Source organism: Stegodyphus dumicola, chromosome 1, assembly GCF_044657685.1.
Source record: "Stegodyphus dumicola isolate Sdum_Otavi_A_Nest chromosome 1, ASM4465768v1".
NCBI classification, from domain to species: domain Eukaryota; kingdom Metazoa; phylum Arthropoda; class Arachnida; order Araneae; family Eresidae; genus Stegodyphus; species Stegodyphus dumicola.
In genome coordinates, this window is record NC_140768.1 from 101,091,101 (window position 1) to 101,107,244 (window position 16,144).

Here is a 16,144-nt window from a genome sequence, read left to right on the forward strand (position 1 = left end):
AGACTGTCAGAGCAATTTTATAAAAAGTAAGCTTGAACTTTCAATTATGTCAAAAAGAGTTTCCAATTCTGAAGCTGCCAAAGGATCTACAAAGCGAAAGCATATTTCGAAGTCCATTAAACAAAACGTGGAATTGCTGCAAAAAATGGATAAAGGCATGAAGAAAGTGACAGAGAGGTGATTTGTTTCTGTAACCATTCCGAAATCTGTTTATCAATTTCCCACTGCTCTGCGGGGGGGGGGGGACGTCGCGGCGCACAATGAACTGGAAGTTGATCTGTCAGCACTATCTTCATCTTCAGGGCATATGTTTTTATTTTATTTGGCTTATAATATCTCACTAAATGTAGTGTTTCATCTAGATGTACTCCGATATAATTTAAATCAATTTCCTCGTCGTTATAAATATCACGAATACACATTAATAGTTTTCTGGTTGCAATTTTCTAATTTCGACTATGAGTAATGTATGCTTTACGCATGCGCGCGTTGAAAGAAATGTTTAATAAAGTAAACAAATAAATATTAAGCTTTTTTTTTTTTTTTTGTAAATTTTGATACCCTTTAGATCATAATTGCTCTTTATTTCATAAATTATGGTTTCATATTTTTAATTTTATAATTTCTGCATGCCATCTTACCAGATTTAAACTGATGATCTATAATCTGGACAAACCGATAATCCGGAATCGAAGTCCCAAAGAGTCCAGATTAAAGACTTTTGACTGTATTATCATGCTTAAACAAAAAAGGACTCTGTGATAGTTACGTTTATGTCCAAAATTTTTTACAGACCCTCAGCTTTTAAGGAAAGAAATCCAAGACTCATCTACTGGAATGACAGTTGATAATTTATAACCCTATAGGATTATCTTTCATTCATCCTCAGTTTGGAAGTAATATTTGCATTATCCAAATGACATTGGCTGGTGTGAACATTAGTTTTTGAGCTGCAATAGGTCATGCAAAAGTGCAGCCATTTTTACGTGGCAATCAAAGTAAAATCTTCAATCATTTTCATGTGGCAATCAATTAAAGTAAAATCTTGTAACTGGTTTATACTATTAATATGCCACAACTAATGTTATCTAATTCTAAAACAATTAACTTGCTTTCCTTGGTCACTGTAATAGGTTTGCTTTTATAACATGTATCTACATAGTATGAGAGACTTATCTTGCAACTTAGGGATGTCTTAACTGTTGGTTACATGCATAAGAAAGTGCACCGTTCCAAGAGTAATTTTTTTAATTAAAATGTGTGTGAGCCTTTTAGAAGATAACTAAGAACGTCGATAAAAAAATGAAGTAAAATGGTAAAATATGCAAAGTAATAATAATAGTATATTTTAACATTATAATAATTTATTATAATGATATATATATATTTTAACATTTATAAAACATTAAATTGAACAGCGCAGCTTTAGAGCACAAATTAAATATTAAAATTACTGCATGTGTCAATATTTTTATTGATCACGAAGGCCTCCTATTTATCTTGCATTAAATGCTTTGATAACTTCTCTAAATTTGACTTATTTTTTAAAAACTAAATTATTGCTTATCAATTATCTTTACAGAAGTACCAGTATACTTTAGATTGCTGGACTCCTTATGTTGTTTCAAGATGGACTGCTACAGTTATTCTACTTTTATTATATTTACTTAGAGTATTTTACTTAAAGGTAAGTTAAAATGCTATTGATTGTATGAAATGAAAGTGTCAACTTTTATGATTTAAAACTAATGTATTTATTTTCATTTGTAAAAATTTCAAATTACCTGGTGTATGGTAATGTTTATTGTTAAACTGTAATGCTATTAATATATTTAAATTGATAAATTCCCATACATTATTGTACTAATAGTGAGGAAAAAGTATATGTTATCAGTATTATTGTTATTATCATTATTATTATTGTGAAGTTACTATCATTTCTAATTGCTCAATAAGATCTCATTTTTGCTGTTTATCTGCATGTTATTTATGTTACAGTAGTTTCTCATTTTTTAGTTCATAGGGTAATGTGTTTGGAGATTTCTCATTGTTTGCTCCTGTTAATTTCATATCCATGATACAGAAATAATAATAAACATGAAATATTTTTAGGATAATTCTATGCAACCAAGCTTTTCATTTTTTAAAAATATATGTTGAAGATTAGCAGAAACTGTGAATACAAAAGAATCATTTGTATTAATTGTTATTATCAGTTTTATGTAAAAATTGTATTTTGTTTATTGGATGAAAATAATTTTTTTAGTTTTCCTGGTAATGTTAGACATTCATGTAATGAAATCATTTGAAATGATAAGTGATTTTAAAATACTTGATCTAATAGTATAGAAATAATTAATTACATGCTGCAACAAATATATCTTCAAGTGGTTCCACAATAATTACTAGAGTATTTTAAGCAATTTACGATGAATATTGAACTGCAGAGGATTTGAATATAAACTGCAGTTTAATATCAAGTTGAAATATTTCCTTCTACTTTCTATTTATAAAGGGTATACACATTTTTAGAATGATTTTGATAAAGAATTTTTAAAAAAAGCAAAAGTTTTAGAATAACAATTTCTGGTGATGGCTTATGATTTAAATGAGAAATATCATTTGCTGCTTTTAAATTTATTCGTCTTTCAAAATGTCACATGTAGAAAGCTGTGGATTGAAGGATATGTTTTTGCACTTTCTGAAGAGAAGTATTCCTATTCCATAATTTAAAAACATTGTGAAATGAATGATATTAAAATTTCTCTGGACAAAATAAGCAACATAATTAATTAGAAGGGGAAAACTCTCAATATTTACTTGTATGTGGAAAAAAGACTTTAAACGAATACCGAAAAATGGTATGTACTGCTTTTCTTACTTCTAAAGTTAAATCAATGATAAGAGAAAATCTTCGGGTGTAGAAATCAGTATCAGAGTAATTAAGTATATCTGCAGCAGCAACAAATAAAATAATGAACTATTTAATAATTTAAAAAAGCTAAAAACTTAATGTTTACCAGCTCTTCCTGAGCCACATTGCTCAACAAGGGCAGTTTGTAGAACCTTGTATTACAAGTATTCAGCAAAGGATAAATGGAAATACATTGTGACTTGGATGAAGCATGAATTTACCTAAGTGACTGAGAGAGAGAGAGAGAGAGAGAGAGAGAGAGAGAGAGAGAAAAAAAAAAAAAAAAAAACAGGTCTTCTCTTTGTTTTTGATAAAGGTATATTTATTAAAAACAAAGAGGAAAAAAATGTACAGATCTGGTTTTGTCAATGCAAAAGACACTTCAGGAAAGGGTTTATTATTCTCACAGGATTCTCTTACAGTGAAAAATTTTAAATAAGAAGATTGAGGGAAAATGCTAAAATCAACTCAAAGATCTATCAAGGGAAATTTATACGTCTGATATTTATAGAAAAAATTCCATTTCTTTGGCCTGATGACTTTCAAAAAGTGAAACTTAAAAACAAAGGCTTCTCGAGTCATACTTCGAGAAGTACCACTGCACTCCTTCAAAAATGAAGACTGATATAGGTATTGCATAAATAGCTTTTCAACATATTTCTGTGAAATCCTCCTGACATTTTACTTATGGACTATTGTGCTCTTGGTCTCTTTTCTAACTGCAAAACACCAGGATTGATGTCCTCTGAAAAGTAATGGAAGAAGTCTGTAAATCAGTGCTGCCGGAAAATTATCAAAAATCCCTTCTGTTGTGGAAATCTTGATGCAGACTTACAGTCCAGAAAAAAGGCTACCAAACTGAGCATTTAAAAAATATTCTTTATATTTTAAACATGTATTAAACAGCCCCCAAATCATTCTAAAAATCTGTAAACATGCTCTGTATTTTAAAGATGTTAAGGAGACAGTTATAACTTTGTTATCATTAGTGTATGTATTTAGTGTTATCATTAGTGCATACAGTGCCCCTTAAATTACTATCGGATTATGCCTAATAAATTTGTTATAAGTTTAAACTATCTTAACTGAAGAGTTACTTTTATATAATTGGGGTGGCACTTAGCGTCAAACATAGACATTCGCACAAAATCTAATTAGATGGTGAACAATACATCAAGCTTTGTGGGAAAAAATTATCTTGTTTCAGCAATAATACATAGTGTAATATGTATGATGTTTAATGTGCACAGTGTTGAAGCTGAGTGTGATGCTGAATTTATGCAGTTCTCTGAATTTTTTTTTTTTTTTTCATTTAAAAAACATCAGAGAATTGCATTCTTTTCCACATGCACTCTTCATCAGAGAACTAGACCATTCTCAGTGATCTGCTTTCACTTAAAAAATTAAAGAATTGCTCGAATTCAGCATCATGCACAGCCTTGCACTGTACACACTAAACATTGCATAGTTATGCATGATGTTATATAAAACAAGCTGTCATATTTAACTCACATTTAGTGGCTGGTATCCCATCATCTTTCTTATGAATAACAATTACTTTTCTTTCTTCAGAATGAAATTTTTGCTTTTTCACATGCTCCATTTTGCCATCATTAAATTTTCTTAATACAATTTTGCAACAACAAATTCTATTAATCCATATTTTTATTCACTGATTAGGGATTTTATCAAAGTTTGTAAAACCAACCTTTTTTATTTATTTTCTTTTTCTGTGTATCAGGAAATATAGTAAAAAAGAATTATCGAGATCAGGGCTGCTGATAACAAAGTTGTGAAAGAGCTTCCAGTACAGAATAAAAAGAAATTTTATTTACATATTAGAAGTTACTTTTGCAAAGGATGGGCTTACATTGTATTAAATTTCTTATTAACCGTGAAGTAATTTTATATGCTAAAGTTGCAGATTTTTCACTCTAGCAGTTACATCCTTTTCTGATGTAATATATTTCTTGAATAGATTTCCAATTTTGTTTCACTTAGTTTTCAAAGGTTATTTGATTACAGCAAAGAGCCATCTGTCCAAGGGACGGGAAACTATCTAGTACTATTCATCTTATGCATGGGAAAAACCACAAAAGTCAACCATGCTGTCAACCCATTTGTTTGGATTTGTATCTGGATCTATCTACCAGTATTCAATAGTCTTACTGCATAGGCACTGGTGGAGCCTGCAAAAGATAAATTCTGATCACAGCTTTACAGTTAGAAAAACTGTGATAAAGCTATAAAATCAACAAGAAATTGTTACTTTATAGAATGTAATTAGAAAGTTGAAAATTGCTGATGGAATTTTAAAATATAGTGAATTATGTAAAGTCATGTTGGTTGTCTTGACAGTTCCCTATAACAATTCAGAGTGTGAGGTAATTTTTAGTATTGTTACTGAAACAAGGACAAATTTAGATCCAGTATGAATGATGACCCACTGGGAAAACTTTTATTAGCAAAAGCAAGCTTATGGGCAATTGCTATGAATAAAATATAGTAATAATTATGATAGTTCTTTTATAAAGAAAGCAAAATTTGATACTGGTATTAGCAATTATACAAAAATGGATCAAACTATTATTTTTCTATAAAACATTTCAAGTAGTAAAATTATTTTCAATACATATTTTTGTACATTTGCATTTAAAATTTAGTGATTGCACTATCCAACATTAATTAAATAGTATTTATAATTTATTATGCTAATAAAAACTTCACAAATGTATATCTTTACCATTTAAAAATTGTTTTTGTAGCTAAACAAGTTCTCTCAGTTTTCAGACAATGTAAATTGTAATGAAGAAAATTTGCTTTGTTTTTGATTTATTTCCTAAATGTTTTATCATATAGAACATTTTTGTGACCCCCTGCTGCAGGTCACGGGACCTGCAGCAGGGGGTCACAAAAAATTTAGCAGTTTTGATATTTCTTTTAACGTATTATAATAATTTTACAATTACCAAATATTTTTACACAATATATCTGAAAATGGATAAAGTTAAGACAATGCAGACAAAAAAAAGGGGGGAAACGTTTTGACGCATTCTTTTTAGAATAGAAATGTTAATTTTACTTGCTTTTGTCATTTCGTCTGTAACTTATTTAAAATTTTCACATTGTTCTATGTCTTAAAATTAGAAATTAAAGTTAATGGCCTAAAACTGCAACAGTACATTACAGTACAAGTGAAAAATTGAGTTTCACACAAGCATGTGTCGGATTTGCGCAATGCTTATGGGGTCCTTGGGGTCGTGAAAGAATATCAGTGATAAAAAGGGGTCACGGCTGAAAAAAAGATTAAGAAACCCTGATATAGAAGAATGTAATTGTTGTAATTACCATCTAGTTTAATATTAATATATGCAAGAGTTTTCAGTTAAGAGTATTATTTCATGATATTTGCAATGATATCACCAAATATCTGTTTATGTAGTAAAATTTTTTAAAAATATTTGGAAAAGTAAAATTTGGAGAGTTTAGAGTTATTTACTGGTTTTGAAAGGTGACAGATAAAAACCGAGAAGGTAAATGACATGAGGAAATGCTTTAAAATGCTATCATCTAGGTTAAAGCTTGAAAAAAATTAATTTTTTTATGGTGCATCGATCATAGGAGTGAATTTCCCCCCCCCCAAAAGGCAGATAAGAACTGTTTGTAAAATAGATAAAAGTGCATTTTGATTAATAATAATTTCAAAATATTTTTTAGGGGTGGTACATAATCACTTATGCTTTAGGAATATACCATCTGAGTTTATTTATTGCATTCCTGTCTCCCAAAATTGATCCTGCTACTCATGAAGATTTTGGTAAGTTTCTTGAGATTAAGAAATTGCTGAACTGTTCCTTTGTATATGTTATTTTTAAATGCCTTTTTAGGTTTATCATTTCTGTTGTGCTAGTTATTTGGATTACTATTTTTTCCCCTTTTCCTCTCTTTCCTCCCCCCAAATCAAAAACCATCTTGCTATTGTGAATGTCCCATACTCTTGTAATGTCTTTCAAACTACATAAATTTCAAGAACAAATTATAACATTAATATTTGATAAATAGTTGACTTTATACAAATGATAAATAGTTGTCTTTCATTAACTTTTTGTTGAGTTAGTCAAATTTTTGCGTGTTTCAAATTGAAAAATATTTATATCTGTCTTTTTCAGGAGCAAAAGTTTCCTTACTCCTGAAAAGAGGAATATGTGTCTTATCACCCTTGAAATCAGTAGAGTTTTTATTAAAATTTATGCCAAACATAAGGTTTCTCTTTTGTCTGATTATAAGTTTTACTGTGGGGTGTTTATCTTCTCTCTTGAGTAAACAAAAGACTTGAAGAGAATATTGACATTACACAAGGATGTTAGCTTTCACTTAATTTTTTGTGTATCATTGTAGTTTCTTTGTTAGGTTACAAAAACATTAATTTATATTTCTTTTTCACTTTGAATAAATATGCAGTTTTCATTTTTTACTTTCTATTTTTGCTACGATTCCATTTTTCAATTCACAAATTTGTTAATCCCAGATTACGAGTAATCATAGTAATTTTTTCTAATATAACTATAGAATTTTTGTTATTTTAGATGATGGTCCAGAATTACCTACTACTATAAATGAGGAGTTTAGACCATTCATTCGAAGATTACCAGAATTTAAATTTTGGTAAGCTATCAGTACTTTATTCCCATTTTAAGTGTTATTTATTTATTTTTAACGATTTTGAGTCATAACATTATATATATATATTTCTTATTTCCTGTAGGTATTCAGCTACATGGGCAATTTTTGTTGCAACATTTTGTACCTTTTTTGACTTTTTCAATATACCTGTTTTTTGGCCTATTTTGTTGTTGTATTTCATACTTTTGTTCTGTGTGACAATGAAGAGACAGATTAAGGTATGTTATATTTAAAACTTTCTACTAATAACTTCTATTTCTTTGAAATATATGATTTTTATTATTATTATTATTTTTTTTCAATTAAAAAAATACAATTTTCATTTTTATTGAAAAGAAACTCCTGTTAGCTTTATTTTCTTTGGAGCAATTGGAAATTTGAGCTACAGTATTTTAAAAATATAATGGCAACTCTTTTTTGGGGGGTATGAAGTACCTGTTTGTACAAAGGGAAGCCATTTAAAAATCTTGGGTATTTCATTAATTTTTACTTCCTTGTATGAAGTAAAGGAAGTATTATAATCACAAAAATTTTGGCTGTCATATTTCAAAGAAAATATTCATTTCATCCACTCCCCGAAACCATTTGAAAGATGTTTTTGCTTGACATCTGTGCTAGAGACAAAATAAAGGACTGTTTTTGCCAAAAAGGATTGTAAAATGGATTCAGAAGAATTTTTTTTTTCCATGACATTTATATATACATACGTACATATGTATGTATCTCGAATAACTCAAGAACGAGTAGCCGTAAAATGTTGAAATTTTGTATATGGGACTGCTATAACATGTAATTGTGCACCTAATTTTTTTTTCGCTAAAGTCGTTGAACATTGGTAGTTCGATCCAAGGTTCGAATCCTGCAAACGGGCTGGCTGCATGGGCATTTTCGTGGTTTTCCCCATGTGTAACGTGTATACGAGCCAGTTTTCCTTAGAAAGTCCTCCACGAAGGCATCCCTTCCCTTAGGCAAATAGCCCCCGAGGCTTTGCCATAATCACACACACACCCATTGCAATCAGTTGTACCAATTATACATAAATATATATATATATATATTTCTTGTTCGGTGAACTGATTTTTTTTATTCTTATAAGTTGATAAAGTGTGCTTTTTTTTGCCTTAAAATTGATTGAATTATGTGGTTTTTTAATGTTTTTATGCCTTTAGTTAATCTGAACCAAAAAGTATTCTTTCTTGCTTGCTGGCCGAAGTGCTTGTTTTTGCATAGAAACTCTAATTTTAATTGTAAAATTTTTTTAAACTGTTTTACTGTGTTTGGTGTTTTATTTTCTGTGTTTTATTATTTTTAATGAAGATGTTTTGTGATTTTCTGTATTTTTGCCTTGCCGCATAGTGAGAACTGAATTAATTATATGAGAAATATGTCTCTATTGAAATACAAAGAAATAAGTTTAAATGAAGTGCAGTAAATATGTGTAAAATTTAATAAGCCATACAAAGAAGTCATGTAGTGTCCACATCAAATTTTTTTATTTTTGTGTTTGTAATTTCATCTAAAATATTGGTATAATATCATCAGTTATCTCATTTTATATGTTTTCTGAATTACTAACAATGCTTTTATGTCTTTCCTCACTTAATTTTGATTTCTTTTACTTTATCTTCTATTTGTATAAAATGTATTATGAATTATTTGTTTTACTTTGTGTGCTTAATTCATATTTTTGCTAGTTTGTATATCTTTTCAAATTGTACTGATTTTAAAGAATGAAAATGGAATTTTATATCAATTGAGAAACAATTACTAAAGCTACTATTTTAACTGTAAGTACTACAGTACTGAATCTGCATGAAAATGATTCAGAACATTCAAGAAAAGCAGTTCCTGTTTAGAAATGCTTCAAGATGTTTTCTGAAGAAATTATTTCAGAAAATGAAATTTTGAAATTCTTAAAATGTTTCTCCAGTCTTCTATTCTTGTCTGAATGTAAAATTACTTTTCATTGAAGACATCAGATGTAGCTTATATCTGCATTTTACTCTTTTTATATGTGAGAACTGTTAATCTTTAAAAATCTTTCTTACATTAACTTTCCCTTCTCATTCTCCATAAAAATTAAAATTGCACTTTAAATAAATCTTTGATTAATATATTGACAGAAGGTAATGTGATAAAAAATACAGCAAATAATATTAAATTTACCTTATCACCATGAAAAACTGTTAATGCCGCTTGGTGAACCTTGCTTGTTATGATAGCAGTATCTCAGGATACTGTACTTTTGCCACAGGAAAGATCAAAAGGTTAAAGTAGAAGGATGAGGATCAAAATAATAAATGTGGAGTTTTGATTGATGACATTTGGTACAGATAATATTGGCAGTTTATTTGTTATTTCAAATCATATGTTTGAATTTAGCTGCTGAATAGTTTGTGTAAAAGTAAAAAGAATGGAAGGCAGTTAATATAGCTATAAACTTTATTGGATCAAATCATAATTTAAAACACCTTGATAAAAGACTGGGGAATTATCTTAATTAAAATTATATAACTTAACTGAGCCTTATGGCTCTCAAATATTGTTTATTGTTGTATTTTGTTCGCAATGGGATGATCTTTCTTGGGCACATCTTGTGCAGAAAGTGACTAAAGTCATTTTGTGTGGATTGGTAGTCTAGTGTAGGATGTGACTAAAATCGTTTTGTGCAGATTGGTAGTCAAGTTCGGGTAGCAACAAAAGTTGTTTTTTTATGAGTTATTGGTGTATTATTGTTATCAGTGGTATTTTATAATGTTGTTACAATAAGGTCGGGTACACATAAGCAACTGGTCAACAAAGTGCATTTCAACATTAACACTGACTTTGCTGACACTGTTATGTTCCACTGAATGTAGCATTAAACGCCAGAGCTTCCAGCTATGTATTGACATAAATCTGGGAAGCTGAGTAGCAGACACACTCTATACAGCTGACTATTTTGCCAAGTGCACACCACTCATATATTGTCCACAAGTGCATCCATATAACTGATTTTCATCAGGCGAGTCTGGTTCATCTGGCAAGTTCATTAGTCTGGGAACACACGAGGCACATCGATTTAGCGCTCATGTGTTCCAAGACTAATTTGAATTTTTTATGGTAAATTCCTAAGGATGTGTACCAGTGGCCAAGCAGTAAAAGCCGCTGAACACTGATAGTTCAGGCCGGGGTTTGAGTCCCTGTGAACGGGCTGGCTGCATGAGTGTTTTCAGGGATTTCTCCATGTGCAACGTGGATACGAGCCAATTTCCCTTAAAAAGACCTCCACAGGGCATCCCCCTTTCTGTGTAGTGCCTAAGAGTGGAACTCGTAATAAGTAAAAAAAAAATCCTAATGGTAGACAATAATAAAATAGAATGTGATGGTGAAGAATTATGTACAGATAGTTTGTTGAATTACGAGGACGAGGTTATTCATAAGGATTCTGGTGAGGATGATATTATACATCTTTCCAGGACTATTATCTCCAAAGAATTTCGGGCAGTTCTGATTCAAGCCCAGATTGGATGATTCTGATTCTCAAGAAGAATGGGGCCCATCAGCAGCCGAGCGGTAAAGTCACTGAACACTGGAAGTTCGGTCAGAGGTTCTAATCCCGCGAACGGGCTGTCTGCATGGGTGTTTTTGTGGTTTTCCCCATGTGTAACGTGTATACAAGCCAGTCCACGAAGGCATATAGCCCTAGAGGCTTTGCCATAAACACATACACACATACTCAAGAAGAATGGTTGTCAGTTGACAAACCCCCAGTCTTGGGAGAGTTTCAGGTCACACAGGAATAAATACGGAAATATTCTGGATAGTGTAGCGGATGCTGTGGCTTCATTTATTGGTGATAATGTTTTTACATTTCTTGTAAAGGAATCAAATAGATATTAATATCAAAATATTGATAAACTCACAACTTCCAAGAAAACCTTCAAATGGAAAGATATTACAGTACATGAAAAAAATTGTGGGGCTTATTCTTCTTATGGGACAAATGCATAAGGACTGAAAAGAGGATCATTGGAGCACAGATCCATGTATAGAAATACCAATTTTTTCCAAAAATAATGACAAGAGACAGATTTCGTATGTTATGGAAGGCCTAGTACTACACTTATTTTGTGCATGAATTGCAAAAAATTGCCCACTACCTGGATTGGTGAGAAAACACTCATGCAAGATGTGTTAAATATGCCTCTATCACCATGGAAAACTGTTTATTTGCTTATTGGAATTTACTTGTTGTAATGGCAGTATTTCGGCATACTGTAGCTTATGCCACAGGAAAGATCAAGAGGTTAAATAGGAAGAATGAGGATCAAAATAATAAATGTGGAGTATTTACATGGACCTTATAAGAAATAGACTAACCCAAATGGGTTTTCTCTCTCGTCTGAGGCTTTCCCGGCTGTCACCTTGATCACACCTGAAGAAGTAGGGACGACTTGCAGAAATTTAGCAGTGGTTGCCTATTGCAGCCTGTATAATTGTTAAGAAAAAGTTGGTTGTAGCGCCTCATTTCACTAATTAGAATTTCTACATATTTTTATTTTTGAAACTGAGATTGATTTTTAAAAATTTAGCATATTTATCAAGCATAATTAACGTTCCAAATAATTATAAAGCTATTGCATACTTTCAGGGCTGGATATTTTTTTAGCTTTTCCTATGCTGTAAGGAAATTTATAACTACTACTTTTAGAAAATAATATTTTAAATCTGAACTAATAGAAAATTTCAAACAAGCAATTTTCTCTTGCAATTTTTATGCTTTTTATTGGTGTAAATAAGTAAAAAATACTAAAATATTTAAAAACGAATTTCTGAAAGTTTCGTTTAAAATTCTAAATTGTGCTGCTTTTTTGAAATTAGAAATGAATATTATAGCACAATTTCTATAAAGGAATTTTATTTCAATTATATTTCATAATACATCATAGTGATAAACACTTTTGACTCCTTAATAATTTTTATACATTTAATTCTAATATTAAAATTGTATTTAACTGTGATAATTAATTTTGCCTGTATTTTATAGTGATTATTTTTTAATTTATTTTTAGTTCTGCATAAGATTTTTTTTTGTTTACTGTTAATTTAATTTATTAGCCCAAAGGGGCAGTAGCCTAGGGTGTCTGGATGGCTGAATTTCGAATTTGTTTTAATCTATTTCATATTTTGTGAAACTTTAACGAATTTTTGATTAACAAACTCAACGAGTTCAGAGAGAGCAGTGTACGGAAAATAACAGTTTTATCTCTATTGCGGAAATTCTAAAGATATGCTGTTTTCAAATGTATGTGGTTTATGGGCGAAGAACATGATATTCAGTAAATATAGGTAACACACAAAACGTTAAAAAAAGGTTCCTCTGGGCGTAATATAAAATCTGAGTGCTTTTAGATTTTATTTTACCTTTTTTTCCCTCTTCATTACACTCAGAAAATTTTATGCTCTGAATTTTAGAAATTACTAAAATAAATATTCCACTTTAACGTTAATAAGTTAATGATGATATAATCAAATAAATGATTGTTTTGTAATGTTATTATAGTTTTGAAAATCACTGCCTGAAAAGGGTCATTAAATTTTAAAAAAAGTTATCAAATCTTGTTTAATTTTACCTTATTTATTTCAAAGCGTCACATACTATCAATCTTATTTAATTTTATGTTATTTGTACGCAAAATTAAGGTCATAAATTTTGTGTCTAGAGTTTTCACCATTTTACCAAAGTAAAGATGTTTGTACAAGAATTACGCTTGAAAAAAATGCACGAAATGCAGTAAAAAGTGCTTAATTATATATTAAATCTATTTGGAAAATTATATATATAGGAAATATTAAATCCTATTTCCAAATAGCATATATTAAATCCTATTTGGAAAAAACTGTGGCTTTCATAATCTCATCACACTACAATGTATAACATTTAATAATTAAAAAGAGTGATGTGATACAAACGCCATAGGTTTCAGTGTTAAAGTAAACCAGTGCCGACATGTCGTTGACGCGTGTCCCGCCCACTGGGTTAGTCTATCTCTTATAAGGTCCATGAGTATTTATTGATGATGTTTGGTAGAGATCATATTGGCAGTTTATTTGTTATTACAAATTGTGCATTTGAATTTAGCAGCTGAACAGTTTGTGTAAAAGTAAGAAGAGTTGGAAGTAATTAATATAGCTATAGAGTTTATTGATCAAATCATAACTTAAAACATCTTGGTAAAAGACTGGGGAATTATCTTAACCAAAATTAGTGAGCCTTATGGCTCTCAATTTTGGTTATATTGGTGTATTATGGTGTATTGTTGTATTTTTGGGTGAAGTGGGATGATCTTTCTTGGAATTAGCATTGAAAGTATCTCAATGTGAAACTACTTTTTTAAGTTCATTAATAGTATCCTTTAAAATCAATTTATGTTCACTGAACATATTTTCTCTTGAATATTAAAAAAAAAAAGTATTTCATTCTTTTACTGAGCATTACTTATGATGATATTTTATTTAATTTTAATCTATTTTTAAAAATAATTTTGACATATTTTTTCAATTGAATTGTGAAAGAAACATTTATTGGTACTCAACGTATTACTTGGTACTGGTGATTACTGTTGAAACAGTAACTAGTTTCTACTGTTAGTAAATAATTTCCTTTTTAATATCTTTTTCCCTATTTTTTTCATTTTCTCCTCTCTTTGGAAGTGCATAGCCATCACAAGCTGTGTTCTGGTATTTCATAATTTTATTCACTGTATCCAGTTATATTTGTCAAAATTTGATCAACTGAGGAATTTGTTCCATGTGTACTTGAAGTTTTGTAGTCAGAATATCCCAATTACTTCTAAAAGGTTGAAGTTTTCTATCTGTGAGGATCCTGATGATTTTTTTAGGTTTCTGCTCTCAAAAAAACTTAATGACTGTGCTGGGGTAACTGAATTGAAATATGATTGATAACCACATTGATTTAGAGATTGTACGAGGCAGCAGAAAGCCTAGCACAAGGTGTCTGCAGTGGTGTGATATAGTACATCCAGCTAGTAATTAAGAACTCTCAGATTTGATTCCTATGTAGAGCATTAATTGATTTTCCAAAATTCCTAATGAAAAACCTGAGAACTATAAGCATTAATTCATTGCTCCAGGAGTTAAATCATACAGTGTTATAAGTGTATATTTGGCTTGTTTAAACCAATTTCCTTCTCTCATCTTTGTGTTTGTCCATATTTATTGCTATACTTCTACCAATTTCTTGTTATGATGTATATTGTTTGGAAGTAAGCACATGCATGACTGTTTGTCGATATGTCATAGACTTGGAAAAGTGGATGGTCTTCATTTTATTACTTAGGACTCAAGGACCTTAATTTAAAAGGGGCGAGAGGTTATGTGGAAAATATCCACCTTTCCACAGTTCCATCTTTCCTTGGTTAATTATATCAATTTTCCCACCTTTCCTCACTTCATCATATCAATGCTTAGTTCTCTTGCTAAAATGGCCTATGGAACCTGGTGTCTTTCTTTTTTAAGTTTATTTATTCATGGTAACAACAATGCTATACAAACACATAATATCCACTACCCTTTTGTCTGTTTCCTCACCATTGCTTTACTTCCCTACCATTCTCCCTTTCTCTCTCTGCTTGTTGCTGTCATGCTGGCTTCTATTCAATGTATTAGCTACATTAATATTATGCTTAAATACATAGTAATAACAAAAGTTTTAAGAAATGACAAATGTAGAGCACTTGGAGCAAAAGAACAAAATTGAACTTGTTCTTAGAGGAAAATCGCTGGCTGTTTGATTTTTTTCATGGTTTTCCCTATGTATAATATGGGTATTGACCAGGCTTCCTTAGAGCATCCTGCATGCTGGCATCTTTCTTTAGGCTGATATCATTTGCATGCTTTGCCTCAATCAAATAACCAGTCAATTCAGTTAATAGAAAATTACTTGGGTTATACGTGATTGCAGCAGTAAGGTAAGCATTTAAACATTAGCAAGTTACTATCAATGGAATTCCCCTGTATCAATTTATTCTTTATTTTTTTTCCTGGATTTAAGCATAATTTCAGATTTTGATTCAGTTTATGCATTTTTGTTTGTGAAATAAATCGATCTGTAGTATTTATTTATTATTATGGTAAAAGGAATTCTGCTTTCATAAAACTTTATAAATAATTGCATAAAAGTAAATATATATAATTATGAGTAATTACTTTTTATATTCTATGATTTAAACATTAGCAAGTTACTACCAATGGAATTCCCCTGTATCAATTTATTCTTTATTTTTTTCCCTGGATTTAAGCATAATTTCAGATTTTGATTCAGTTTATGCATTTTTGTTTGTGAAATAAATCGATCTGTAGTATATTTATTATTATGGTAAAAGGAGTTCTACTTGCATAAAACTTTATAAATAATTGCATAAAAGTAAATATATATAATTATGAGTAATTACTTTTTATATTATATGATTTATTGATTTGTATTCTTCTTTATTATTTTTTTAAAATCATTTGCATAAAATTTATAGAATTCTTTTCTCTTAG

At 30.0% G+C, this 16,144-nt stretch overlaps 1 protein-coding gene across 1 annotated transcript in view; it reads left to right on the top strand.

Annotated features, from left to right (window-relative positions):
* The window catches only part of LOC118201121 (protein RER1-like), a 68,818-nt gene that overhangs the window by 24,636 nt on the left and 28,038 nt on the right, over positions 1–16,144 (top strand). Inside the window, exons 3-6 of the mRNA XM_085818325.1 lie at positions 1,583–1,687; positions 6,632–6,731; positions 7,501–7,579; positions 7,680–7,815. Of these exons, the coding sequence (XP_085674451.1) occupies positions 1,583–1,687; positions 6,632–6,731; positions 7,501–7,579; positions 7,680–7,815 (420 nt within the window). The remainder of the gene's footprint in view (positions 1–1,582; positions 1,688–6,631; positions 6,732–7,500; positions 7,580–7,679; positions 7,816–16,144) is intronic.